Source organism: Arvicanthis niloticus, chromosome 6 (assembly GCF_011762505.2).
Source record: "Arvicanthis niloticus isolate mArvNil1 chromosome 6, mArvNil1.pat.X, whole genome shotgun sequence".
In the NCBI taxonomy this organism is placed as follows: Eukaryota; Metazoa; Chordata; class Mammalia; order Rodentia; family Muridae; genus Arvicanthis; species Arvicanthis niloticus.
In genome coordinates, this window is record NC_047663.1 from 25,444,353 (window position 1) to 25,469,795 (window position 25,443).

At 49.0% G+C, this 25,443-nt stretch overlaps 2 protein-coding genes and 1 long non-coding RNA gene across 11 annotated transcripts in view; 1 reads left to right on the plus strand and 2 right to left on the minus strand.

The window, feature by feature from the left end:
• Window positions 1-8,571, minus strand: part of LOC117710536 (uncharacterized) — a 29,093-nt gene extending 20,522 nt beyond the window's left edge. For 5 of the 8 annotated variants that reach the window (XR_013111063.1, XR_013111067.1, XR_004607064.2 and 2 more), the window contains exons 1-2: window positions 7,611-8,461; window positions 361-501 (exon numbers count right to left, since the gene is read on the minus strand). This is a non-coding gene — a long non-coding RNA (uncharacterized LOC117710536). The other 3 variants (XR_013111066.1, XR_013111064.1, XR_013111062.1) reach the window with 3 other exon arrangements.
• Window positions 8,572-8,671: 100 nt separating this feature from the next.
• Pnpo (pyridoxamine 5'-phosphate oxidase) lies at window positions 8,672-16,434 on the plus strand. Its single transcript, XM_034505458.3, has 7 exons — window positions 8,672-8,962; window positions 10,125-10,249; window positions 11,392-11,491; window positions 12,423-12,476; window positions 12,711-12,839; window positions 14,941-15,011; window positions 15,185-16,434. The coding sequence occupies exons 1-7, from the start codon at window positions 8,825-8,827 to the stop codon at window positions 15,351-15,353; spliced, it is 786 nt and encodes a 261-aa protein (XP_034361349.1). The 5' UTR covers window positions 8,672-8,824; the 3' UTR covers window positions 15,354-16,434.
• A 2,124-nt stretch (window positions 16,435-18,558) lies between these two features.
• Window positions 18,559-25,172, minus strand: Prr15l (proline rich 15 like). Of its 2 annotated transcripts, none has more exons than XM_034505460.2 (2): window positions 24,476-25,172; window positions 18,559-19,696 (listed from the first exon to the last, which is right to left on the minus strand). In XM_034505460.2, the coding sequence occupies exon 2, from the start codon at window positions 19,663-19,665 to the stop codon at window positions 19,363-19,365; it is 303 nt and encodes a 100-aa protein (XP_034361351.1). In that variant the 5' UTR covers window positions 19,666-19,696; window positions 24,476-25,172; the 3' UTR covers window positions 18,559-19,362. The 2 variants fall into 2 exon arrangements, with proteins under 2 accessions (XP_034361351.1, XP_076792009.1); XM_076935894.1 differs by lacking the exon at window positions 24,476-25,172 and adding an exon at window positions 22,400-22,519.
• Window positions 25,173-25,443: the final 271 nt, after the last annotated feature.

Sequence of the window (25,443 nt, forward strand, 5' to 3'; positions counted from 1 at the left end):
GGACCTCCCACCCCAGCCCTAAGGACAGCATTTGCCTCACAGTCCGTTAGAAGTCTGAGGAGTCAAGAGCCTTGGCCCACAGGTTGGGTTTGCAGAAAATACTGCTCCCACAGGGTGGGAGGTCTTGGATGGAGCAGGCTCCTCAGGGTCGTCTCTGGGTTTGTGTAGGGTTGCAAAGCAGAAATTGTGTTGGGGGACCTTTTCATTTTGGCAGAACTACAGAGAGGTCAGAGATGGTGATTTATTCAGATTTCAAACTTGAGTTAGTGTGCAAGCCTGGAGGCCTGAAAAGCAGCAGCCAGGCTGGAGGGAGAGGCCAGTCTGCCGCAGACATGTAAGAAACTGGACATTTGTACTCACCCTCAGAGCAGCCAGGACCCCAGCCCTGCTGAGCACTCGGGCTTCTGCGTCACCATCCTGGTGCCAGGCCTCACACTCCATCCTGTCGCCAGCCACCTGCACTGCCAACAGCTTTTCCCAGAGCCAGTCAACCCCACATAGCTGAAAAATAAAAAGGACATAGGTCTCAGCCCTTGATCACTTCAGCAGCAGCAGGGGGAGACCCTTACTGCCTAATCTTAGGCCCTTTGGGCAATATAAACCAACAGCTGGATCAACTCTGTCATTAGCCCACCAGCCTGCATCTCAGTGAAGCTCTGGCAACTGGGGAAAGCCTTGCTGGGTAGGGCAAAGGGGCACATTGGTCAGCTGACCTTTCTGCCATACACTGCCTCAGGCACAGGGGTTTCTCTTCCCTGGGAACTGACTCCAAGGCCCCTTACATTATGCTGAGCTGACTCCCTTTTTTTTGTTTCCTTTTGACTTAAGACAATTTCACTGTATAGAGTTCAAGGACCCTGAACTTAAGATCCTCCCACCTCAGACATCTGCTACCATATAAGCTTTTTGTTTTGCTTTTTGTATTTTTGTGTTTTGTCTGCATACATGCATCTGTATGACATGCATGCAATGCCCACAGAGGCCAGAAGAGGGCACTGGATCATCCTGGAACTGGAGTTACAAGTAGGTGCTGGGAACTAAACCCTGATCCAGTGCAAAAGCAGCCAGTGCTTTTGACTGTGGCGCCATTTCTCCAGCACCTCTTGTTGTTAATTAGCAAACCTTCTTTCAAACTACCCTGTCTATCTTTACAATGACCTTTTCAGTGCCTCTGTGTATTAGCTACTATTATCGCTGGGACAAATTACCTGAGCTTAAGGAAGGATCTGTTTTGGCTCAGGGTTTGAGGGAATCACAGGGTTATCACAGTAGGATGCCATGGGAGTGGGTGTGTAGGGTACTGGTTACACTGAGTTTATAGTTAAGAAGCAGAAAGAGATAAACACCAGTGCTCAGCTGGCTTCCTTTCCCTCCTTTTTAGTCAGTGCAGGACCCTATTCTAGGATGGTCTTCTTCAGTTATACCTCTGCAGGAACCCTGCTTGATTCTAGATTTAGCCAAGTTAGCAAAGATTAACCATCACCTCTTATCAACTTGACAGTCAAACACATCACTTTATAACATCCTACCTCTGGCCCTGATAATATAAAATGCATCTAAGCCATCTCTAAAAGTCTCCACAGTCTTAACAGTTCTAATATCAAAAGTCTGTATCTCCTCCATTGAAATGCAGGAAGGCCCTTAACTGTGAGAGAGACAAACAATGAGCCATACATTTCTAACATACAAGGTAAAATCTCCCATTCCAAAAGGAAGGCCGTGAGGGAAGCACAGGGAACGATCAAACCAAAGCGAGAGTAAGATCCGGCACAAAAAACCTGAAGCTTGCCCACTAGGGAGGCAGACACAGGTGGATCTCTGAGTGTAAGCCTAGCCTAGACTACAGAGCAAGTTCCAGGACAGCCAGGGCTACACAGAGAAACCCTGTCTTAGGGGTTGGAGGGAGAGAAGAATAAGAAAAGAAGGAAGAGGAAGATGAAAGAGGACAAGGAAGAAGAAAAGAAGTGAAAAAGGAAGAAGAGAAAGAAAAAGAAAACCATAAAAAAAAAAAAAAAAAAAAAAAAGCTCCATATCTGGCATCTGGGACTCGTGGCAACACCATCTAGGCTCCACCAGTCTTAGGCAGCCCTGGCCTCCAGCTCTGCTGCCTAAAGCACACTCTCCACTTCATGCCTGCAGCTTTCCTCATTCAATGTCCCATGACCCTAGGATCTCCAGCATCCCAGGGTCTCCACTGTAACTTAGGCCTCACCTCCACAGCTTCAGACAGTGGCCTCGCAGAGCCTCCCTGTAGGGAACCAACTCTACCACACAGACCTGGCTTGGGGAGCTTTCAGGAACACTGGTGCCAGTCTCCTTGACCTTGTAACTCTTGCTCCAGATACGGTCTTGCCCTCTTCTGCCACAGGTGCCGTTGCCCTCTGTGTACGGTGGTTGTCTGGAGTTGCTGGGAATTGAACTCTGGAAGAGCAACTCAGGACCTCTGGAAGAGCAGACAGTGCTCTTAACCACTGAGCCACCTCTCCATCTCACAAGCTTTCTCCTTTCAAATGAATGTGCATTTCCCAACTTGGAACCTTTGGTGGTCAGGCTTATGCCCTAAGGGCGACTGTCCAATGGCAGAATGAGGGTTCTTTAGTTAATGTAACAGTTTGTCTGAGTTACTATTCCTGTGTAGAGAAACCAGGATCAAGGCAACTCATATAAAAGACAGTATTTGACTGGGGGCTTGTTTACACTTTTAGAGGGTTAGTCCTTAATTATCATAGCAGGAAGCTGACAGGAATGGCACTGGGGTAGTAGCTGAGAGTTTTTACATCCTGATCTTCAGACAACAGGTAAAAAAAAGAGGGACACTAGGCCTGCTATGGGTTTTTGAGTCCCACACCTCTCCCAGAAAAGCCACACCTCCTAATCCTTCCCAAACAGTTCTGCTAACTGGGGCCCAAGCATTCAAACATATGAGCTTGTCGGGACCATTCTCATTCACACCATTACACAGTTAATCTGGTTTATGTAACAGCTGCTTTTTTCTCTCTCTGCATCTGCCCTCTTCACAATTTAAAACTTATTCACCTCCCCCCACTTTTTTTTTCAACAAACTGAACATTTTCCACATATTCCTGACCAAGAGCAAGATGTTTTGCTATCTTAAAACATGTCCTTTGAATTCAGTCTCACATACATTTTCAAGACACGGGCAGAAAGTGGCAGATTTGATTTATGTATTTATATATTTATTTATTTTGCTATAATGTAATGTGAATGGTCTCTAGCAGGCAGACTCTATTTATTTATTTAGCTATGCTATGATTTGAGTGGTCTCTAGTCCAGTTTAGGTTCCATGTCTCTGCTGACACCTATGAACAGTGTTACCATCTGCCTACTGGCAGTTCGGTCTCTACACTCTTTACTGACATGTTCTTCTGAGCATGCTCAGGTCCTTCCTAGCCTCCTGCTCTCTTACATGATGGAAAGGGGCCCTGGTCATTAATCTGCACACCTGTCCCCAACTTCCTTGAAGCCTCATATTCTTTTTTTTTAAACAATTATTTATTTATTATATATAAGTACACTGTAGCTGTCCTCAGACACACCAGAAGGGGGCATCAGATCTCATTATAGGTGGATGGGAGCCACCATGTGGTTGCTGGGATTTGAACTCAGGACCTCTGGAAGAACAGCGCTCTTAACTCCTGAGCCATCTCTCCAGCCCGCCTCATATTCTATAACCTGTCTAAATTTAGTTTCAAGCCATGTACCTGCAGTCTTATGAAGTAAAGGAATGAAGGCCAGGAATTAAAGGCTAGCCTTGACTATACAAAGAATTCAAGGCTAGGCTAGGCTGCATAAAACTGTCTAAATCTATAAAATAAATAAATAGCCTGATAGTGGTTGCACACACCTTTAATCCCAACACTTGGGAGTGCTGTATCTATACAGTGAGTTCTAGGTCAGTGAGGCTACAGGGCAAGATAGCGCTTCAACGTGCCTCCACCTCTCCCCCCAAATCACCCAACCAACTTCACAATTAGAGCAGACCACTGAGCAATGGCCTATGGAGGACAGCTGACTAACATCAACTAGCTGGCTAGGCCCCTCAGAGTCCAGGGACATAAGGCAAAGGCTCTGGCTCAGGCAGAGTTCACTAGCTACACCCAGAACTCGATAGCCACCACCTGCCCTTATCACACACACACACACACACACACACACACACACACACACCCCGCCCTGCTCCCTCTTATTTTACTATGCTATGAAGCAGCCACTTGCCAAATTCTTGGTCAGTGGAATATAGATTGTGGAGAACTAAATGAGGATGAAATCCTGCCTCAGGTCTGAGACTATTTGTGAGGTTACCAGAGTGTCTGTGTCTGTGTGTGTGTGTGTGTGTGTGTGTGTGTGTGTGTCCACGTGGAAACTAGAGGACAGAGTGCAGAAGTCTGTTCTTCGATCAAGTGGGTCCTGAGGATTGAACTCAGTTTGTTAGGCTTAGAGGTAGGTGCCTTCATCTACTGAGCTATCCCCTCTAACCCTTGCCTGAAATCTTTGGGGTCGAGGTGACATCATTAAAAAAACTGTAGCCGACACATGATGGTAGCAGTTGCACTCAGAGGTCAGGGGACATCAGGGGTCCTCTTTCACTGAACCTGGATATGGCCCTTTTCGCTACAGATGCACCCTTCCTGAGGATGCCCGTTGGCTAGGATTTTTAGACTGTGCCACAGGAAGTAAGACTCACTCCACTCCCTCACTCCACCTCAGAGAAGCTCCCAGGCTTGTGGGCAATACCAACTACATTGAATGAACAGCACAGGCCAAGTCTGGGAAGCTATCTATGTCTGTCAGGAAGGGTTTAGCCACAAAGCCCCACTGGGGGGTGGGGACACTGATAAGGTCTGGTCTTCCCAAGTCCCACCCAAGCAAGGCCCAAAACTAGCCCCCACCCCACCCCCATAAGCTACAGGGGCGGGGAAGGGGAAAGTAGCCACCTGCTGGCAGGAAGCCAGCCTTCACCCTTTCATGGGACTTGTCCCTCTAAGCTGAATTCACCAAGGCGGAGGCTTCCTGAATCTTTATAGAGTCCTAGCCCACGGCATTGCTCAGGCACAGACCCTTCTCCTGCACCCTCCTGGAAACCTGGAGGGTGTAACACACCAATATCACTACCACCTACCCTTGGCCTCCTCAACATCTTCCCTAATTCCAAGCTACTCCTCTCACACAACCTCAGCCTCCCTATGGCTTCAAGCGCCACTTTGGAGGCTCATGACACGAACTGATATCATCAGCCTAAGGCTTTCCCTCAGACTCCAACTTCCACTTTCCTGCCCAACCAAACATGGCTGTCCCATAAATCCTCAACAGCCTATGCATTCATCTTTTCCCAAAACTTCTCCAACTGATAAGTTAGCAGCACCCATACAGCCTAAAGGTCAGGCCTGGTAAGCTGATCCCTCTCCACAACATTTATACATTAGCCACGTCCCTGTCCCCACCCCTTACCCCTCGGCTTCCACACGGACAGCACTATAACTACTCCCAGCAGCTTCTGGCCACCAGTCTCACTCTCCCTCCCTTGTCATCCACTTGGTCACCAGAGTCTGGAGGCAGAGGCAGATGGATCTCTGTGAGTTCGAGGCCAGCCTAGTCTATAAATTGAGTTCTAGGACAGCCAGGGCTGCACAGAGAAACCCTGTCTCAAAAAGCCACAGAGAGAGAGAGAGAGAGAGAGAGAGAGAGAGAGAGAGAGAGAGAGAGAATATGAATGAATGCTGGGCATGGTGGTGCATGACTGTAATCTCAGTACTAAGGAGGCAGAGACAGGGGGATGTCTGTGAGTTTATGGTCAGCCTGGTCTACACAGAAAGTTCCAGAAAAGGCAGAGCTACGTGTTGATAAACAGTCCTGTGTTTTAAAAACAGAAAAGAAAACTTTAGAAGCAAACAGTCAAGACTCAGCCCCTGAACCCTGAACTTCACTGCTTCATCCTGAAAAGGCCGTGTGCGATGTCATTTCAGGAGACACTGCTTACTGTGTTAAGCCTGTCTCAAGAAAAGAACACTACTACAAAGTCGGAGGGTGGCCAACGCAGTACCAGGAAGAAAATGCAGTGCCAGTTCCAAAAACAATGAAAGGAAACATCTCCAGGGCTTTGTCCTGCCTCTGGTTATGCACCGCAGGGCCACTTTGTGGTTTAGACACCAAATCCCACTTAGCAGAAAAGCAAAATACAAGCCTACTTGTTAACTTCCAGACAAAAGGAAAATACAGAAAAGGAGTCAACAGCTAACTTCCCTGCACTGTTGCCAAGGAAGTGAGAGGCTGTTAGACTCAAGCTCTTCTTCCTTTCCCATCTGGGTTGGCTTAGTTTCTATGGAGCTGTGGCTGGAATCTGGAACCTGGTCCATGGGGTGCGAGCGCTCTGCCATTGGGCTACACCCCCAGCCCTTAATCAAGCCTTTCTTTGGAGACAAATGCTCAGCTGCCCAGGCTGGCCTCAGACTCATAATCCTCCTGCCTCACCTTCTAAAGTAGCTGGCTAGCAGGGACATTCTACCACATCTGCCCCCCCCCCCAACGTCTTAAACAAATAGAAACGCCCACCTCAAATGTAGACTTGTAGGGACACAATGTCACAATATAAAAAAATTAGAAACACTATGTCTAAAAGACAGGCCTTCACTACCTTTAGGGGTGGGACTTGTCTTCAGCAAGGAGCATCAGGCTGCTGCTCCAGCATCTCCCGTCCTTCTCACTGCCTGGCTTCAGCAGCATCTCATGGCTCCAAGGTCCCAGATGCATCAGCTACTGGCCACTTTCCTTCTTCCTAAACACCCGTTCCACCACCCATCTGGCAAATACCCTTTAAGACAAATCTACAGTCAGCTCCCACGGCCACGACGAAGCCTTTCTGCACTGATTGTCCCCCTTTAGTCCGGTTTTCCTTTGCCTAACAGGACCATGCTAACCACCTGCGACTCTCTCTAGCTCACAGACCTGTCACTGTGGACAGGAACCATGTAATGGCCTTCACATTGGTACTGTAAGACCTGGCTCAATGCCTGGCCCAAAGGTAGTCTCTAGTGAATGTTTCCTGAATGGATAGGCTATATAAATACACACCTCATGGTTATTTCTCTTTCTTTTTTAAGGCAGTGCTCTCTACACAGCTGGTCTTAATCTCACGATCCTTTACCTCCATCTCACAAGGGCTGGGGTCACAGGTGTGTGGTGCCACATCCAGGTCATGCTCCTGTCTCTGAAGTCTTAGTACCCATGATGTCCAGCTCCAATGTACGAGCAACCCAGGGATATAAACAAGAGTAGACCTTATAAAAGATGCTAATGACTACTTTGGTCAACTTCGGGCAACTGCAAGAACCAGACAATTCTCCCCATCATGCATCATGGTCATGGGAGAAAATGAAGACGGCACCAAAAATCCAAATCTAGGCTAGCCTCACACTTGCTATAAGGTAGCCAAGGCTAGCCTTAGACTAAGTGCTGAGATGACCGGCATGCACCACTTTGCCCAGCAAGCTTCGTCTTGTTTCCCGTGTAACAGATTCCATTGGCTCAAGCTGTAAACACATGATAACTAGTTCCCACGGCAGACACCTAGGCAGGCCAAGAAGGTCTCTTACCTGGCACAGTGCTAGCTGCCTGTCTACATGGCTCTGTGGCTCCCACTCAGGATGCTGGTAGGCACCAGGGCTAGAGCCATCTCCACCACAGGCTGCCCCAGGCAGATCACGACTGGAAGGACCACTTTCGGGGTTTCGTACTTCTCTCCCAGCCAGACATCCACAGCCTGAAGTCAGTTTGCAGCACCTGTCCCCTGCATCCTTGGCTGGCTACTGCTGTCATTAACTAAGAACTATGCTTCCCACTAACTAGAAAGGAACAAAGAAATAAAAACAACAACAAGAGGAAACGTGAAAAGGAGTAAACAACCAAGTTGAAAGAGGCTTGGGAAAGAAACAGCCTTTCCATCAGTTAGAGCAGTGGCTAGTATTAACACCATTGCCCAGAAATAGGATGTTCTACGCCCAGCCCAACCCTTAGGAAAGTTATAAGGGAAGACCATTCTGGTCTGGGGTAGCCTGATTCCAATTTCCTCTCTTCTTTCTATTCAGCCGACCCCCTTCTCACCTCAGCGTCTCCTCCTGACCCCAGAGCACTGCCCCAGTCCCCAAAGTATCAGCCCACCACCACGACCCTCAGCACCGGTCCTGTGGTTTACAAGGCAGTTTCAGCCTCTCCATACCCTCAAGCCACACTCTTCTCCCTCAGCCTCTCTCTCTGTGCCCCCATCACCTTTGCTTTAGAGTCTGGCCCCAAAACCATGTTTCCTTGCCCAATCTTCCAACCGCCGCTGCCAGGAGCCGATTCCTGTCCTACGTTCTTCTTCAGGAGCCCACCGCAGGCCGGCCACCTATGCGGACCTGTCCTCTCCAGCCCCGAGACTTCGCCCCGCCCCCGCCTTGGCTGCAGTCCGTATACCTTTAACAAAACTCCACGTGCTTGTTAACGGCGGTGGCAGCAGTTCCTTGTCTCTCTGCTCCCGCCCCTGGAGGCGCTGCCCATTGGCTGCTAGGTTCCTCCACTCCCTCTCTAATTGGTCTCGTTTCAGGAAACTCAAACCAATGAGCTCTCCGCATCTGGATCCCTGCTTTGGTCCTGGGCAGCTATTGGCTGATCCTGGCCTCCTTGGTTCCGAGAACTTAGGAATTATTACTTCGTTTGGGGCTCTAGTAAATTCTTCCTTCCCAGGCTAGATACACAAGCTGAGCAATTGGTTCCGAATCCAGAGGAACCCAGGGCCAGGCGACGCTGGGTCACGTGGCCGACTGCTTACATGACGTGCGGGCTGCTGAGCGTCACTGTGACGTTCAGGAGACCTGCGAAGTGGCCGGGCTACCTCCGTCACCTGTGCTGTCGGGGTGCTGCCATGGACCTGGGACCGATGCGCAAGAGTTACCGCGGGGACCGAGAGGTGCTGCCGCTGCCACCGGGACACGGAAAGGGGGTGTCCTTAAATTATCTACCAAAGGGTTGGAGGAGCGCCTTAAAGGCAACAGGATTTAGGGGTCACCCTGACGAGAGAAGGGGGTTTCAGAGACAACCACTGGGGAGGGCCTTAGGGTAAACGCGGATTAACGTGACTCAGGCCCCTTGACTTCAGAGCCCACCTGCGTTGGAACCCAGCCCTTTTCTGACTATATCACCATGGGCAATTTATGCTTTCTGGACCTCAGCTTACTCACCTGCAAAGTGATAATACCTACTTCACAAGGATGCTGTGGGTTTGGGGGTTTTCTCATCTTTACATTTTGATACATTTACAGTGTGTGTGTGTGTTTATACGTGTATATCAGGGGACAACTTTCAGGAACTGGTTTTCTCCTTCCATCACATCAGAAATGAACTCGGGTCATCAGGTTTGGTGGTCGATGTCTTTACCTGCTGGGCCATCTCACCAGCCTGTATTTAGGCATTTGTAAAATGCGTAAGACAGTCATAAACGTAGCATAAAATAGTAGAGAAGCAGAAGGTGGGCTTGTAGCTGAGTTCAGTGGAGTCTGGGTTCCACCCTTAGCACCAAATGGACTAGGCATGGTGGATCCAAAGTTCAGGGTCCTTCTGCTACACGGTGAGTTTAAGACTAACCTGGAAGCTCTTCATTCTAACCTCCCCTCAGCACCTCCTGGGTCGTCTTCTCCCTCCTCAGGTCAGGGACCAAGAGATCAGTTTTGGAGTTGAGATCCGGAGCTACAGTGGTCAAGTGTGCTTGTACGTAAACATGTGCCGGAGCGCTTGACTGAAATGGAGGCTTCTTTGAAACCTTAGAACTACTTCTTGAAAGAGAGCGAGGTGACCCATGGGAGCTTCAAGCAGGCTCGAGCCCTCGTTCATCTCTTCCTCCTTAGGAGACTCAGAAACTTATCGGGCCATTTTATGCCTGTTTCATCTGTAAATGGACATAGAACTTACTTCCTGGGTAGTGGTTTGTTTGTTTGTTTGTTTGTTTTTTTCTTTCTTTCAAGGTCATCATTATGAAGGCTAAATGCATTTACATTTGAAAAGCACCTCTACCCGTTACCAGGCACAGAGAAAACCTTGTACGTTCATTAAATGAAGTCAACCTCTCTTTCTAGGCATTTGAGGAGGCTCATCTGACCTCTCTGGATCCCATAAAGCAGTTTGCTTCCTGGTTTGAGGAGGCTGTTCAATGTCCGGATATAGGAGAAGCCAATGCTATGTGTCTGGCTACCTGCACCAGGTATGCACAGCCAGCGGCCCCTGTGTGGGTGGTTCCAGATGGAGTTGGAGGTTAGGAAGACCTAAATTAAGTGCTCTCAATGTTATTATATTTTCAGTTCTGCTATTAAAGCCAGTTCTGCTTCTCACCAGCGCTTAACTGGTAAACCAAAGCCAGATCACTGAATACTCTCTAGTGGTAAAATGCAGTGTCTTATACATCTTGATCCCTGATGTATCCACTCACAGCCCTTGGCCTCCCTCAGGCTCCTATCTGCTGAAGCCCTATCTTCCCTTTTGGAGCTACATCTGCTGGGACTGCCCCTGAGGCCCTAATTCCTCTCTTGAAACCCAACATGGGACTTAGCAATCAGCCATACCCCTTGAGAAATCTCTTAAGGTCAGCCTCTTATTTGGCTCCTCTTGTCCCTTCTCACTAAAGCACCAGTCGTCAAGATGGGGTTTTGACATCTCCTCTCAGTTACTCAGAGCTCCGAGCAGAGGACTGTCCCCCATTGCCCCTTGGTGTGATGCATTGGTTCCATGCGTTGTTGTTGATCTAGTCTCTCCCGGTATTACAAGGTTTTCATCAGTGTCGTAGCAAAGTACTATGGGCCACAGAAGTTTACTGTTTACACTTCTGGAGGCTAGAAGTCTGAGAGCAAGTGGTTGTCAGGGGTGGTGTCTGGTGATGCCTCTGAAGATAGCCGCCCCCTTACTGTGTCCTCATGTGACCTTTGAGGGAGCACCCACTCTGTCTTGTCTCTCTTCTTACAAAGACACCAGTCTTACTGGATTAGACAGAGTCCCATCCCACAAACTACATTTAATCTTAATTGCCTCCCTAAAACTTCTATCTTCCAAAAACAGTCACACGATGGCTAGGGCAGTGTGCCATACATCCCTCAGGGGATACTGTTTGATCCACAAGGAACCACAGATAAGTGGAATCACACTAATACCTCCTGGACATCCCAAGGGCATTGTTTGATGGCATCGGATCCCACAGCTTGACTCTCTGCCTTTTTTTTCTTTTCAGTTTATGTCTATGCATTTGTTTACATGTTTTACACGGTTGACATTTGCCTCGATAAGGGGACGTGGCTGAAGGGGTGAGAACACTGGAACGGGTTCTGACATGCTGCTCTGCTGTGTGCCCCCTAGAGACGGAAAACCCTCTGCCCGCATGCTGCTGCTGAAGGGCTTTGGCAAGGATGGCTTCCGCTTCTTCACTAACTACGAGAGTCGGAAGGGGAAAGAGCTGGTGAGGGTCAGGGTAAATCCTCCCAGGGTGGACAGGGCTAGCCTCGGCCCTGGCTTACATCATCTCTGCTCAGGCTCCCTCCTGCTTCCAGGCCTTTGCACTGTGAATGAATAAACCACACCCTCCTCCGCATCTGCTATCCAATCAGCACCCGTTCCTTCAGGTCTCATCCACGTGGTCCCACATTAGAGAAACCTTTACCTAACACTGAGCTGGTGCCTGGCACTGTCTGCCCGTGGTGCACCTTACAGCACTACTTTGTGTGTGTGTGTACACACACACACACACACACACACACACACACACACACATATATATATATATATATATATATATATATATTTGCTTCTGGCTACGCATTCGTTTACGTGATTACATGGTTGACACTTGTCTCCTCTACATACTAAGCTCTGTGGAACAAAAGTTGCCACTTTCATTTAATCTGTTTTATCCCCAACACCTGTTCTAAGGTACACAGGAGTTGGTATTTCGTATGAATTTGGTGAAGCCATGCCGAGGTGCGTTTCACATCCACTCTCAAAACTCCAGGAGTGAGTTGGGTGTGGTGGTTCATGCCTCCCAGGACTCAGGCGGCTGAGGCAGGAGGATTAGTACAAATTCAAATCAGTCTAGGCTACCAGGTAGGACCCTGTATCAAAAACAAGAACAGAAATATTCAAAACCACAATTGTGGTGATTGAAATGGCCGAGCCTCACGCTGGAGTTAGCCTGGCTTACACCCAGCTCTGCCACTGGCTGTGTAAAGTTCAGCATGTTCCTCGGCCCCTGAGGACTTGTCTTCAGATGTGTCACAGGAGGCTCACCTTTGAATGAGATGTAACAGTGAATGTATCTGTTGATGGTATCCTCCTCCATCTTCTGCCTTCCTCCTATGTGAGGAAGGTACCTATGGCTTTTCTCTTCTTTCCAGGACTCTAACCCCTTTGCCTCTCTTGTCTTCTACTGGGAGCCCCTGAACCGTCAGGTGAGTGATCATCCCCACGACAGCTTCCGGTGGGCTACGTGGGCGGGGTGAATTTAAACGTGAACTTAGGAATCATATTCTGCCTGGGCCTGGCCACTCTGCCTCTCAGACAGCTTTCAGAGAGTCTAGGGGCTGGGAGTGTTGGGGCAGCTGATGGAATACGAGAAACTGGGCCTGTGCCCAGAAAGGGTTAGTAGTGCCAAGCATCACCTAGCCAGGTTCATCCACGAACAGGTGCGTGTGGAAGGCCCTGTGAAGAAACTACCAGAGAAGGAGGCTGAGAACTACTTCCATTCCCGCCCCAAGAGCAGCCAGATTGGGGCTGTAGTCAGTCGCCAGAGTTCTGTGATTCCTGATCGGGAGGTAAGTAGGGCTTCTGTATGATCCTCTTGATGAGCCAGGCCCTGAGCTCATCCCCAGAGGCTGTCTCCAGGAGATGCCAGGGTCCTGTCAACTTAGCAGAAAAGGATGATGTCCCTAGGGGAGAAGAGCAGGGGATGATGGGAAACGGGCCTCCTCTATCTGGCCCGCCTCTTGACCAGTGCCCAGGCCTGTTGCGGTAAATCTCTTGCCCATAGGGAGTCCATAGAATAACGACACAAGTCAATAAGTATCAAATGAATGCTGCATGCCTAGATTGGGCAGATTTACCATTAAACTACACTATTTCCCCGGCTATGAGAGCTCTGAACAACTTGCGGTTTCCTAGGTCAAGGCCTTCTTCGTCTTCTCTCTCTCTCTCTCTCTCTCTCTCTCTCTCTCTCTCTCTCTCTCTCTCTCTCTCTCTCGACCAACTGCCCTCTCCCTCGACCAACTGAAAACTCCGCCGCTTCTCCTCTCTCCCCCCTGCTCTCCTCGTCTTTTCCCTTTTCCTGCCTCTGGCTCCTCCCACTCCTCTTCTACTGCCCAATCACTGGCTGTAGCCTTTATTTAACAAATTTGATTGGACAGAAGGTTTACAAGATTCACTCCTCCTTTGCAGCCCCTCCCAGGAGTGGAGTTACCATGACAACAAGAGGCTAGGGCTATCCACCACATTTCCCCCTTTTTGTCCAATAATAAAAATTTTTTTTTCTTTTCACATATTAATTGAACACTAACTATATTACCATGTTGTGTTTGTTAAAGTACAAGATAAACCTAACACCCAGTCCCTAATTTTTGTTAACTAAATAGAACCTTTGCCATCTCTCTCAATTAAAAAACTTAGTTCTGAACCTGGCTTATGTCCTGTCTTCAAAATGAATAGCATCTGAAAATCATCTTCTCAAAGTAAATAGCCTGGGTTGGCTGTGAGATTATAAATCTTCAACCCCATCAGAAATCCAGGATGACTAGTTAATTAAAGATAAGGGAAGCACAAAGCGTGGCTTCTAAAACTCAGCGAATTTAAATAGACCACTGAACATGTAGACAGTTCCTTATTTCAAAACGTTGGAGCATCTGGTCTTCAGCCTTCTGGCCCAGGAATCATCTGACAGACCTAGTAATGCAGAATTACTAAGGGCTGATTACTCTGTCTTGGCAGATATAATCAGTGGACTATTCTGCAAGTGTGTTTCTTTTTTGCACACTATTTTGTCTGTAGATTAAAAGAGGCAATTCTTGCCTAGTGGCTGTCATACCACAACTGGTGTAACTCCAAAGATGCTCAATTTCTTCTTAGAATCCAGACTGGGAAGCTGTCAGGATCAGATAGGTCTCCAATAAAATAAATGTTTATATCAGAATGTTTGTAATGTCAATTCTATGGATTTCTGACGTTTTTGGAAATCAACTATGTAAGGCAATCTGAACAGTTGTCTGTTAATTCCTTTCCACTAATTTTTTTTTTTTTTGATTAAAAAGGACTGGGTCTAAGCCTTGTATTTCTAAATAAGATATATAGGTACAATGCCTACATGAGAGTAATATATTAATATAAATTCCATATCAATGTAAGAGATTATAATTTCAACCTTGTAATTATTATAAAGATTTCTTACCAATGTAAGATATACCTATTTTTTTTTTAACTGGGTCTAAGCTTTGTATTTCTGTATGAGTTATAGTGTAGTTTAATGGTAAATCTGCCCAATCGAGGCATGCACATTCATTTGATACTTACTGACTTGTGTCGTTATTCTATGGACTCCCTATGGGCAAGAGATTTACCGCAACAAATCGAAGAAGGCCTTGACCTAGGAAACCGCAAGTTGTTAAGAGCTCTCATAGCCGGGGAAATAGTGTAGTTTAATGGTAAATCTGCCCAATCTAGGCATGCAGCATTCATTTGATACTTATTGACTTGTGTCGTTATTCTATAGACTCCCTATGGGCAAGAGATTTACCGCAACACAGGCCTAGTTTCCTCACCTCTGACCCCAACACCTGGCCTGGCTCCCGCCCCAGAGCCTATGTATGTAAGTCCTTCAGTGGACCATTTCCCGTTCCTGGCTCTTCCTCTGTCTTCTTCTTTGAACAGTACCTGAGAAAGAAAAATGAGGAACTGGGGCAGCTCTACCAGGACCAAGAGGTGCCCAAGCCGGAGTACTGGTAAGTGATACCTATGCTTGGTGGCCATCCGGAAAGGGACCCTGCAGCCCTGTCTGGAATTATAGATATCCTTCTCTGAGAAGCAAGCCCTCAGCTGAATCCCAGGAGCTTCCTGCAAGAGAGCTTGGGATGAGAGGGGAGGTGGGCACAGTAAACCTCTGCTTCTTCTGTAGGGGTGGCTACGTCCTGTACCCCCAAGTGATGGAGTTCTGGCAAGGCCAAACCAACCGCCTGCATGATCGTATTGTCTTCCGTCGAGGCCTGGCGACAGGAGACTCCCCTCTGGGACCGATGACCCACCGCGGGGAGGAAGACTGGGTGTATGAGAGACTGGCACCTTGACACTGGACTCAAGAATGTTGGGGAATCACCGGGGGAAGAGAGTGGAGGAGAGGTGTTAAGACAGGATGAGAAAATGGGAGCCAGGCCAACCCTCTGTGTGTGTGTGGGGGGGGGGGCGCACTGGGTTTGTGGGAGCCAGGTCGACTTTCTGTGTGTGTGGCACTGGGTTTGAACCTTGGTCACGCTAGGCAACACTTTACCACTGCACTAGAGCCCCGGCATTGATTTATTTTTACCTTTTATTTCAAGACTAAGTTGCCTAGGCTAGCCCTGAACTCACTGTGTGTATATCCCAGGCAAGTCTTGGCCTTGAGTTCCTCGCCTCAGTCCCTTGAGTAGCATTGATTGCAGGCTTCTGCCACCAGGCCCAGCTCTAGTCTTTGTTTTTAAGCTAAGCCCATTTCCTTTCTTATCCCTTCTACCTACGTCTCTCCAGGACTCGCCCTCCAAGTTCTCTGAACTCGGAATCAGTTAGCTGCTGGAACCGAGTACAGTTGTGTTGCAGAGAATCACAAATAGCAAAGAATCAATCTCCTAACTATTCCCTTGATTTTGCTCCTGGGTTTGGGGGAAGCCCATCTCGGGAGCTGCAACTAGTCTGACTCCGTTTCCAATAATAGATTAATCAGGCTGCAGATACAAAAGGCTTACTGGCCATGGAAAGGAGCCAGGCCAGCCCATGTTTGCTGTGACTCAGACAAACCATTATATGTTCTGGTTGGCCTTGAACTTGTTACTCTGGACACCTGCCTTCTTTTGACTTTGTGGCTGTGTGCTTTAGCCTCTGTCACTGACAAAGGCTCCTCCCAAGGCAACTTTGTCCTGTACTGATCCCCCACTTAAGCCTGGGTCCAGGATGGACATTGTCCCTGTGGCCATTGGCCAGGTACCCTTACTTACCTCACCCCTTTCGCTAATGTGCCATGGATTGTGACTTTATTAGTGTATGCCGATGAATTGTTGAGAAGTGTTGTACCCCACCGCTGTTAGGGGGTTGTGTGTGTCCCCCAAGCTTTAGTGTGATCTCAACTGTCAGATCCAGTGTACAAGTGTGTAATAAAAACTTGTCAGCCATATGTGATATTAATGTTTAACCTGATTTCATCTTGTCTGCCCCCATGAGGCACCTCAGCAGACTGGCCAGTTGGGGAGTCAATTTACAGGACTTTTCTGCTTGGGTCCAGCAGGGGGAGCCCAGTGGCAAGGGTTGGTCTTTACTGGGCAGTGGAGGCCAGTGTCAGGCAGCCTCTCTGCCTCCCCCTTCCTCCCCTTGGGTTGCTTCCCAGTGAAACTGTGGTTGATAACCATAGCCTCTCCCATCCCCTGCATGTATTTACACTCTCAGTTCCTCCTCCTAGGAGCTCCTGAAAGCGTGCAGCTGCCTCACTTGGGACTCCCTGGGGCAGCTGGATCTCTCTAGCCATCCAGGCCTCCAGTTTAGGGGGCATGCACTGTCTCCCTGGAAGAGTCCTGCAGAGATCTTTCTGAGACTGTGATGGTGCATGTCAAAAGCTTAGAGACCAGGGAGCCCTGACGTGTCTGAGATAACGGCTCAGCAGTAGAGTGTTTGTCTAGCCCGTGTAAAAAATGGAAGGTCTCATTAGTTACTCAGTTCATAATGTCTCCCCAAAGGAGCTGAGGCGTCCCTCAATCTTACAGCCTTGCTGTTAGCTACCACATATACTGCTTATAACAGTCTTTCTAATCTCCCAGCCCCCATCACTGAGGCAGGTACTGCTGACAGCACCATCTTCTCTTCCAGGATGGATCATGTCTGTAATCCCAACGCTTGGGAGGTAGGATGGGGAGGATTGTAGTGAGTTTGAGGTCAGCCTGGGCTATATAGTGAGCTCCAAGCCAACCTGGGCTGCAATGTGAGTTCTTGTCTCAAAAAAAGCAAAAACAAATGAGTCTGTGCCCAGTACCTATCTTCATTCCCTACCTGAGGTTAAGTAATCTTGGAATGAGCTGTTGTGAAAGGGACCCACATTGTGGGAGCTGGAGGACACCCAGCCTCTGAGCTAACCAGTCGGCTCTCTCCCATTGGTTCCAGAGCTTGCACATTCCCCTTGGTGACGGTCACCTTCCAGTGGCCTAAGACATAAACATTGTCCTGTCTCACCCTAGTCTCATTTTGCAGAAGATAACTGATTGTCCCTGCCCACACCACAGACAAGAGACATTCAAGAATAGAAGGTGCCGGGGTGGCAGGGCATCATGGTTTATACAAACAGAGCAGCTCTCATTATAGCCAAGTGCCTGATGTTTCTGACCCTACTAACCGGAAGAGCCATTATGAACTGAGTAACTAACGGGACCTAGAAAGTTCTGGGGAGAGGGAAGGGGTGCATAGGCCGAGGTAAAGGCAGGGAACCTATTTTTTTGTTCAGCCCCTGGTCTGCCTCCCTTATCCTCTGAGTTCCCCTGGCCTGGGTGAGGCACCTAACAAAGGTCTCCTTGTATAGTGTGTTTGTTTTGGCAATAAACTTCCCCGGCAACAGCTCCATAGGGTGGGGTGTCCCAGCACACTTTGAGGAGCTGACCCGAAAGCTGCTGGACCACATAGCAGAGTAACCACCTTGCTCTTTCCCTGGTCCCAACATGAGCTCCAAAGACTTGAATGATTGGTTTGGTTTGGATTGATTTGGTTTTCTTTCCAGTTCTCAGATCCTGTGGCGTAAGCAAGAATGAGACTTAACGTTACAGGGCGAGAACTCTCTCCTGGTTCTTAAACAGAAGGGGGGTGGGGAGGGGAAAGGGTCTGAAGCCCTGAGGAGCTTTTGGTGTGTTTTTTGAGATAGGGCCATGCCGGATACCCCAGGCTGGCCTTTGAACCAGCCATCCAGCCTCAGCAGGAGCTGAGATGACAGAGAAGTCTCTCTTTGAAACGTTCCCAGGCTCATCGAGGTGGCACCAGAGTTTAAATCTAGGTCCCAAACTGAACCCCTGAAACTTTGGGTCTGTTACCAAAGGTCTGCCCCCACGGCCTCTCTGTTGTCCAGGGGTCGTCTTTTTCCTTCCTTTCTCCCCGGCCATAAGAAGCCTTGTTTGACAGAATTACTGCCACAGCGTCTACACTGTCACACTTAGGGGCTCCTTCCTAAAGTTTGAAGGGCCCAAAGGTCCGCTTCACTCACATGAAGGTAGGGATATGAGAGCTTCCGTCTGCATTCATGTGAGGGTAAGAGTGTAAATAAGACCATGGTTTCTGCAGTCTTGTTTATTCCTAAAACCTACTTTTCCAACAAAATTCAAGGCTCTAGGATTCACTCCAGGAGCTTGTCTATCTTAAATACTATCAGGGAAGGAGTGGGGGAAACCCATCCACTCCTCCAGTTTGGACCCTTGGGCCGGCCAGCGAGGCCTCTCTTTGGGGGTATGTAATTCAGCACCACACAAGTGGTGGTCAAGGTAAAGAGCTCACGAGGAATTCTGGTCTAGCTTCCAGTAGCACCCCAGGGAGTGCCTTGTCCTTTGCCCCTCCACTCTTAGGAGCAAAGTTCCAGGAAGTTTACTCCGTGAATTAAGAGGTGATCTCAAGTTTAGCAACTCTGCCTCTGGCACCAAGGAAACCATGGTCACGTGACTTCCGGAAACTCTGCTCTCCTTGGATTGGCCCAGGGAACAGTCATCGGTAGAGAAACTAGAGGGAGCAGCATTTCAAAGTCACCCTTGACCCCCGTTGCCCAGGGAGAGGGTGGAGTCAGTCCATCCTGTTCTCTGTCTATTCTCTGCCGTGCCACCTCCCTGGGAGCCAAGCCACTATGTCAAGGACAGCAGTACTCCTAAGTCACAATTTTCATGCTGGACCAGAGTGCCTTTGTATGTGATCATGGGGAGGAGGAGGCTCTTCGTAAAGCTGGGGCACATAAATTCAAACCTAAGAACCAGGTGTTCCTGCCAGCAGGGATCAACCGCCACCGTGACTATGACCAGCGTGGCAAGCTCCTGCCTCAGACCCCACAAGTGGCAGGGAGCAGGGCGGCACTATTGTCCTCTTCGGCCGCCTTCATTGTCCTTTGTTCTCCCTGTCATCAAAGAGGTTGGGGTTCTCTGCCAACATGGCCCGGACTTTTTTCTTCTCTTTGAAGCGGCCTGAGTTGGAGACCTTGACATGCTTGCCTTTGGTGTTCTTGTCCACAATCTTCTCTAGACGGCTGTTGAAGTCACTGTGAGGGTCTCCTGCGTCAGGTCCTGGGGGCTCTGCACCTCCCTCGGTTTGGGCGTAGGTGTCAGGGATTTCGTAGAGCACTTTGGGAGTGGACTTTTTTTTCCGGAGGAAGGTCAGCTTCCACCAGCCAACTTCAGTCATGGCGGCCCCTAAACCCAGGCAGAGCCTTCTCCTGGACCAAATGGGAGACACAAAGTCAGTGGGTGAAGTTGGACCAGCCCTGTCTAGGCTCGTTCATAGTGACTGGCTATTTTTAGAGATAGAGGCAGGTGTGCTGGTTAACGCCTATAATCCCAGCACAGAGGCTGAGCTGGGAGGGTTGTGAATTGGAGGCCAGCCTGGGCTACATAGTAAGGGCCTGTCTCAACAAACAAACAAATGAAAAAGTCAAACAAATACTGAAGGTAGGACTGAAGGGTTGGAAAAAGATCCTTCAAGGAGCCATTAACAGAAAAGACACTGAGCCAGGCAGAGGGACAGTGAGACAACCCTACCCCATTGCCTTACAAAGCTGCAGAGAGAGCTTGGAGGTCCTTCCTTCCAAGCTACAGGCTAGGGAAACCCCTTACCTGGCCACACATTTCCTGGTCTTGGCCACCATGAGCAAGTCCTTCCCACCCCTGCCCAGTGTTGGCAGACTGTTGACAGGTCACACCAGCAGAAACACATGACAAAATGAAATAGAATTTGTAATAGTTCATTTGTCACTTGTCATTCCCAACAGTGATGAGCAAGAGTCTTTCCTGAGGAGACGGCTGCTGCCTGTAGGACTGGGAAATCTCGGGCTCTTGACGTCTAGCCAAATTACGTCTCTAGGCCTCAGAGCGTTTATCCATCCCATGGTGCCCTGACATTCAGCCTAACCGCTACCACCCGTCTACACAGGTAGACCTGCTTTACAGAGTAAAACTTAGGAGGGGAATGACTGTTAGCACGCTGTTCTTTTACCCCCACCAAGCTGCCACAGGACAGGTATTTGAAGGAGAGTTAAAGATTTGCAAGGCAGTTTGGTGGAGCCTGTGAGATGCCATCCTCACGGATTGTACCTGTTCCTTTCCGTAATACATAAGGTGGGACTGGGGGTTGAAACCCAGGTTTCTCTGCTTGTGAGCCATGTGTCCCGACATGGAGCCACCTCCAGACAAAGGTGCTTGTGAGCTACAGGAAGGCTGGGAATGAAGCTCTCTGGCCACTGCTAATGTCTGCAGCATGGAAGACAGGCAGAGGGGGCAGAAGCCTGGAGGAATTCACCTCCACAAGGGTTTGCAAAGGCAGCTCTGGACCTGGAGAGGTTGGCAGCCTGGTCTTATAAACCTAGGAATGTACCAGGGTAATTCCGGGAAGGACGTTGCAGAAGCCATTAGACACCAGAAAGCTAGAAGGCCATGCAGCCCAAACCTGCCTTTGTTGCCAGCTGTAAAAGCTGATGGTGGGGCTTGTGAGGGAGCCAGCAGGTAAATGCACCTCCTACCAGGCCTGGTGACCTGAATTCCATCTCTAGGGCCCACCTGGTGGAAGGAGAGAAGTGACTCTCCCAACTCCTCCCCTGGCTTCCACAAACACACCGTAACAAAGACAAAATAATTTTTAAAAAATATTTCATTTAGGCCATTAATCTCATCATTAGGAAGGCAGAGGCAGACGATCTCTGAGTTCAGGGCCAGCCTGGTCTACATAGTGAGTTCCAGACCAGAAGCCAAGGCTATGACGTGAGACTGTCTCAAACAAACAAGCAAATACAAAACAGAAATGTAATTTTTTAGAAAAAGTTGATAATGGAAAGATCTGGGGGCGTAGCTAAGTTTAGAGCTTTTGCCTAATATACCCCCAAACTCTGTGCTTAGTCCCCAGCACCAAAACCCCTAGTCCTTTTTTATTTTATCTAATGTGCATTGGTTTTTGCCTGCATATATGTCTGTGTCAGAGTGTTGGATCTCAAACAGCTATGAGCTGCCATGTGGGTGCTAGGAGCTGAACCCAGGTCCTTTGGAAGAGCAGCCAGTGCCCTTAAACCATGAGCCATCTCTCCAGTTCAAATCCCCCAACGGTTTTCATTGCATTTTATAAAATCACCAGAAAGAAAGATGCAAATTGAGTAGTGGTGTTTTTTGTTTGTTTGTTTTTAATGCAGAAGAAATAAGAATACGCTGCCTGCCCTTCTGGCTCTCTGATCTGCATAATTTCCATAATCATATGAGTATTTGGTGTGATGAGAGCATATCAAATTCAGAAAAATAAATAAATAAATAAATAAATAAAAGCAAGATTCTGGCCTAGGCTGGAAACAAGCTGAGGACCTCTCGCTGCTGTCCCCCGTGGTGTCCCCTGCCCCTCTGCACACACTCCCTTCGCCCACACCCCCAGCCCTGGAGGCTCTCCTATTACTTTATCCAGGAAGCAGACCCCCATTGCTCGCTCTACCCCTTCAGCTGGGCTCAAGAGACAGAAGCTAAAAAGAGATCTTGTACAAACTCCTACTTAGAGCATGGGGGAACAGGGAAGAGGGCTAGAGGGGTACTTCCAGGCACCTGGAGAGTTGAGTGCACCAAGGGACAGCCTGAAAGGTTTGTCTTGGCAGCATGCCTCTCCTGGGCTTAGCACAGCCTTGCACAGAACTTGGTGTTCCAGAGTGGGTTACTGGAAGAAGCTGTGGGAGGGCGAGGAAGGAGGTGGAGAGTGCCACTCAGTAGCTGCCTTGCTGACCCAGCACTGCCCATCTGGAGCTGCCAGAGACTTGGAGAATGGAGGAATGGCAGATCCAGTTCCTGTATCTACTCCAGGCACCTAATTTCCTAGCCCTATGTTGGGAGAGGGGCCCATGCCAGTTGAAATGTGCCCATTTTAACAACTCATATTGCATATCAAGATGGCCTACCTCTCCTTGAAGTAGAAGGAGCCACAGGTCACAAGGAACTGGCCTGAAGACCGGAAATGGAAACAGTTTGGTGCCTTCTTTTGTGCCCTGTGACTTGGACTTGTACCCTGAACACTCACTCACTTTCAATATCTCTCTCTCCCCCCTTTCTCCCTTTCTCCCCCTCTCCTCCTCCTCCTCCTCCTCCTCCTCCTCCTCCTCCTCCTCCTCCTCCTCCTCCTCCTCCTCCTCCTCCTTCTTCTTCTTCTTTCTCTCTCTCTCTCTCTCTCTCTCTCTCTCTCTCTCTCTCTCTCTCTCTCTCTCTCTCTCTGTCTGACAGGGTTTCTCTATAACAGTCCTGGCTGTCCTGGAACTCGATTTTTCGATTTTAGATCAGTCTGGCCTCGAACTCACAGAGATCCGCTACCTCTGCCTCTCTAGTGCTGGGATTAACATCATGTGGCACCACCACCCAGACAATATCCTGAACTCTTGACTATGGTTTTTGCTGGCCTTCTGTCCTCTCTGCCCAGGACACCTAAACACCTGAACAAGTGTTTGTCCCTTGAGGCAAGTCTAACCTATGTAAATCTAAATGTAAAAAACACACAAATTGATGGATTATTCTTTGTTTTTCATAATAACTCAGCTTCAAGAGTCTTTAGTCCACACAAAAGACAGTATAGAATCTACCCGGGCTGGTGACACACCCTTTAATCCTAGATCTCAGGAGGCAGAGACACCAGGATCTCTGTGAATTTATGACCAGCCTGCTCTGCATACAGAGTTCCAGAACAGTTAGGAAACGTAAAGAAATTGTCTGCCTGGGCAATAGGGAGCACTCCAGCGCTCAGGAGGCAGAAGCAGGCAGATCTCTGAGTTCAAGGCCAGCCTGATCTACAGAGTGAGTTCCAAGACAGCCAGGGCTACACAGAGAAACCCTGTCTCGAAGAGAAAAAAAAAAAAAAAAAGACAAAAAAACAAAAACAAAAAACAAGAAGGAAGGAAGGAAGGAAGGAAGGAAGGAAGGAAGGAAGGAAGGAAGGAAGGGACAAGCCTAAACACAACAGGTATTATGAGCCAGGTCTGGTAGTATATACTTGTAATCTCAGCACTTAGGCAAGAGATCAGTGAGTTCAAAGTCAGCCTGATTTACCTAAGACGTTTCTAGTTCAGCCTGGCCTCCAGAGTGAGACCCTGTCTTAAAACCAAACCAAACCAAACAAACAAACAAACAAACAACAAAAAAATGTCATGGTGTACAAGCTCCCCAGATCTCCAGGATTGTAAAGAGTAAAATGTTTCTAGTTACATACCCGTAAGTGATTGTGGAAAGCCAGGGGTGGGGGGTGGGGGGGGTGAAGCTGGTGGTAGAAACACAGAGCTGCTGTCTGCTAATACACAGCCCTGAGATGCCAGGTTGAGGGCTGGGCCCTTGCCCTAGGCCTTGCAATCATGGGATAAGGGAAATCAGGCCCCAAGGATGCCAGTTCCACCTCTGCTGTTTGCATAGCTTCAGGGCCCATGAGAGGCCTTTATGAGACAATTGGCCACCTCCTGCCTTGGGAAGCTAGCAGCCTGGCATGCACATAAGCACCCCCACTAGAGCACTCTCTGAAGGGCTTTCTCCAGAACGGGCCAAGCTCCTTCTGAGCTGTACAAGTTAACCATTGACTGAGATGGAGGTGGAGGTGCAGGGGAGAGAGAAGGAGAGTCAGTTCTGTACTGTGGAACCTGCTCCCTTCCCTCTACAGGGCCCAGTGGCCCTAGACCACTCTGAATGAGATTGGACAGGAAGTGGGAGATGTTTCTACCAGATAGCCAGACACATACATGTTCCAGGTTGTGGGCCAGAGGGGACAATCTTGGGCTGAGTTAAGAGTTTTTTGGTTTTGTTTTTTTTTTTTAAATATATGTATATAAACTTTCTCAGCAGGAATTCTTTTGGAGGCCTGGACCTTCTCCAAGAGGCCAGTGAGGTGAGACTGGACAAAGTCGGAGTCTTGCTGAGCTTGTCCACCATGGAGACGTGAGTGGGAAACCCTGGCCAGGACCTGTGTCTAGGTTTCCCCACCCACCAGTCCCTATACTCTGTACCTGTAATCCGGACTGCTCTGGACTGGAGGTGCGACTTTCCCTAGAGGAGTTGAATGTAGGAGCTGCCCAGGCAGGTGAGATTGGAGGAGGAGAGGGTGTCTCCAGGGTGTCGCGCTGGCCAGACTCAGTCGGGAGAGGTGGGTCGGAGCAGCTGCAGGGCAGGTGTAAGAGACAGGTGCAGAAGCAGGTACCTGCTTGCTGCGCTGCAGCTCCAGGAGTCAAGGTGAACCTGAAACCCGGCCCCTCCCAGCTAAGTAAACAGAAGCAGAGGCTGGCTCAGGCTGATGAATATTCATCACCCCAGAAATCCAATCCCAGTGCCTCTGCATCCACCCAGAAGCCAGGGTCCTCCTGGGATCACCAAGCTGGAGAACGGAATCCCAAGGGACGTATGGGATTGGGGCGCACCGGAGCCTCTCTCCTCAGTTTTCCAGCTCCATAGTGTCTGGTTGCACACGGGAACCATCGCCAAAGCCTGTCCCACCCATTTTATCTTCCAAAGAGGCTTAGACCCCTCTCCAGCATGGGCCACCACCTGGATCTTGCCGGGGCACACAAGAGAAAGAGTTAAGGGCCATAGCGGGCTGGGCATCCCAGCTCACTTTGAACTCCCGGGGGTTGAAACCAGTCTCTGGTTGAACTGGTTAGCAGACCGGTTCCCAGGCTGTCTGCTCTCCCCCACCCAGAGTTCCTCTACAGGCAAGGGGACTGGGATTCCTTCCTGAATTGAAGCCCCTGCACTCCCACCCCCAAGATCTTACTAGAGGAAAAGGGTTTGAGGCCCTTTAGACCCCTCACATGGCCTCTCCCTGCTCAGATGTGGTTATGGGGAGGGGGCTTAAAATAATACACCAGAGCCAGGTGTGATGTAACCCCAGGACTCAGGAGGCTAAGGCAGGAAAATCAGGAGTTCAAAGCCAGCCTGGGCCACATAAAGACTCTGTCTCAAAATATTGAAAGTACACAAA

Coding starts and splice junctions, on each gene's coding strand:
- Prr15l (XM_034505460.2), bottom strand. CDS start 19,665: ATGACTGAAGTTGGCTGGTGGAAGCTGACCTTCCTCCGGAAAAAAAAG.
- Pnpo (XM_034505458.3), top strand. CDS start 8,825: ATGACGTGCGGGCTGCTGAGCGTCACTGTGACGTTCAGGAGACCTGCG. Junction 12,477..12,710: donor GGGAGCCCCTGAACCGTCAG/GTGAGTGATCAT, acceptor ATCCACGAACAG/GTGCGTGTGGAAGGCCCTGT. Junction 15,012..15,184: donor GTGCCCAAGCCGGAGTACTG/GTAAGTGATACC, acceptor CTTCTTCTGTAG/GGGTGGCTACGTCCTGTACC.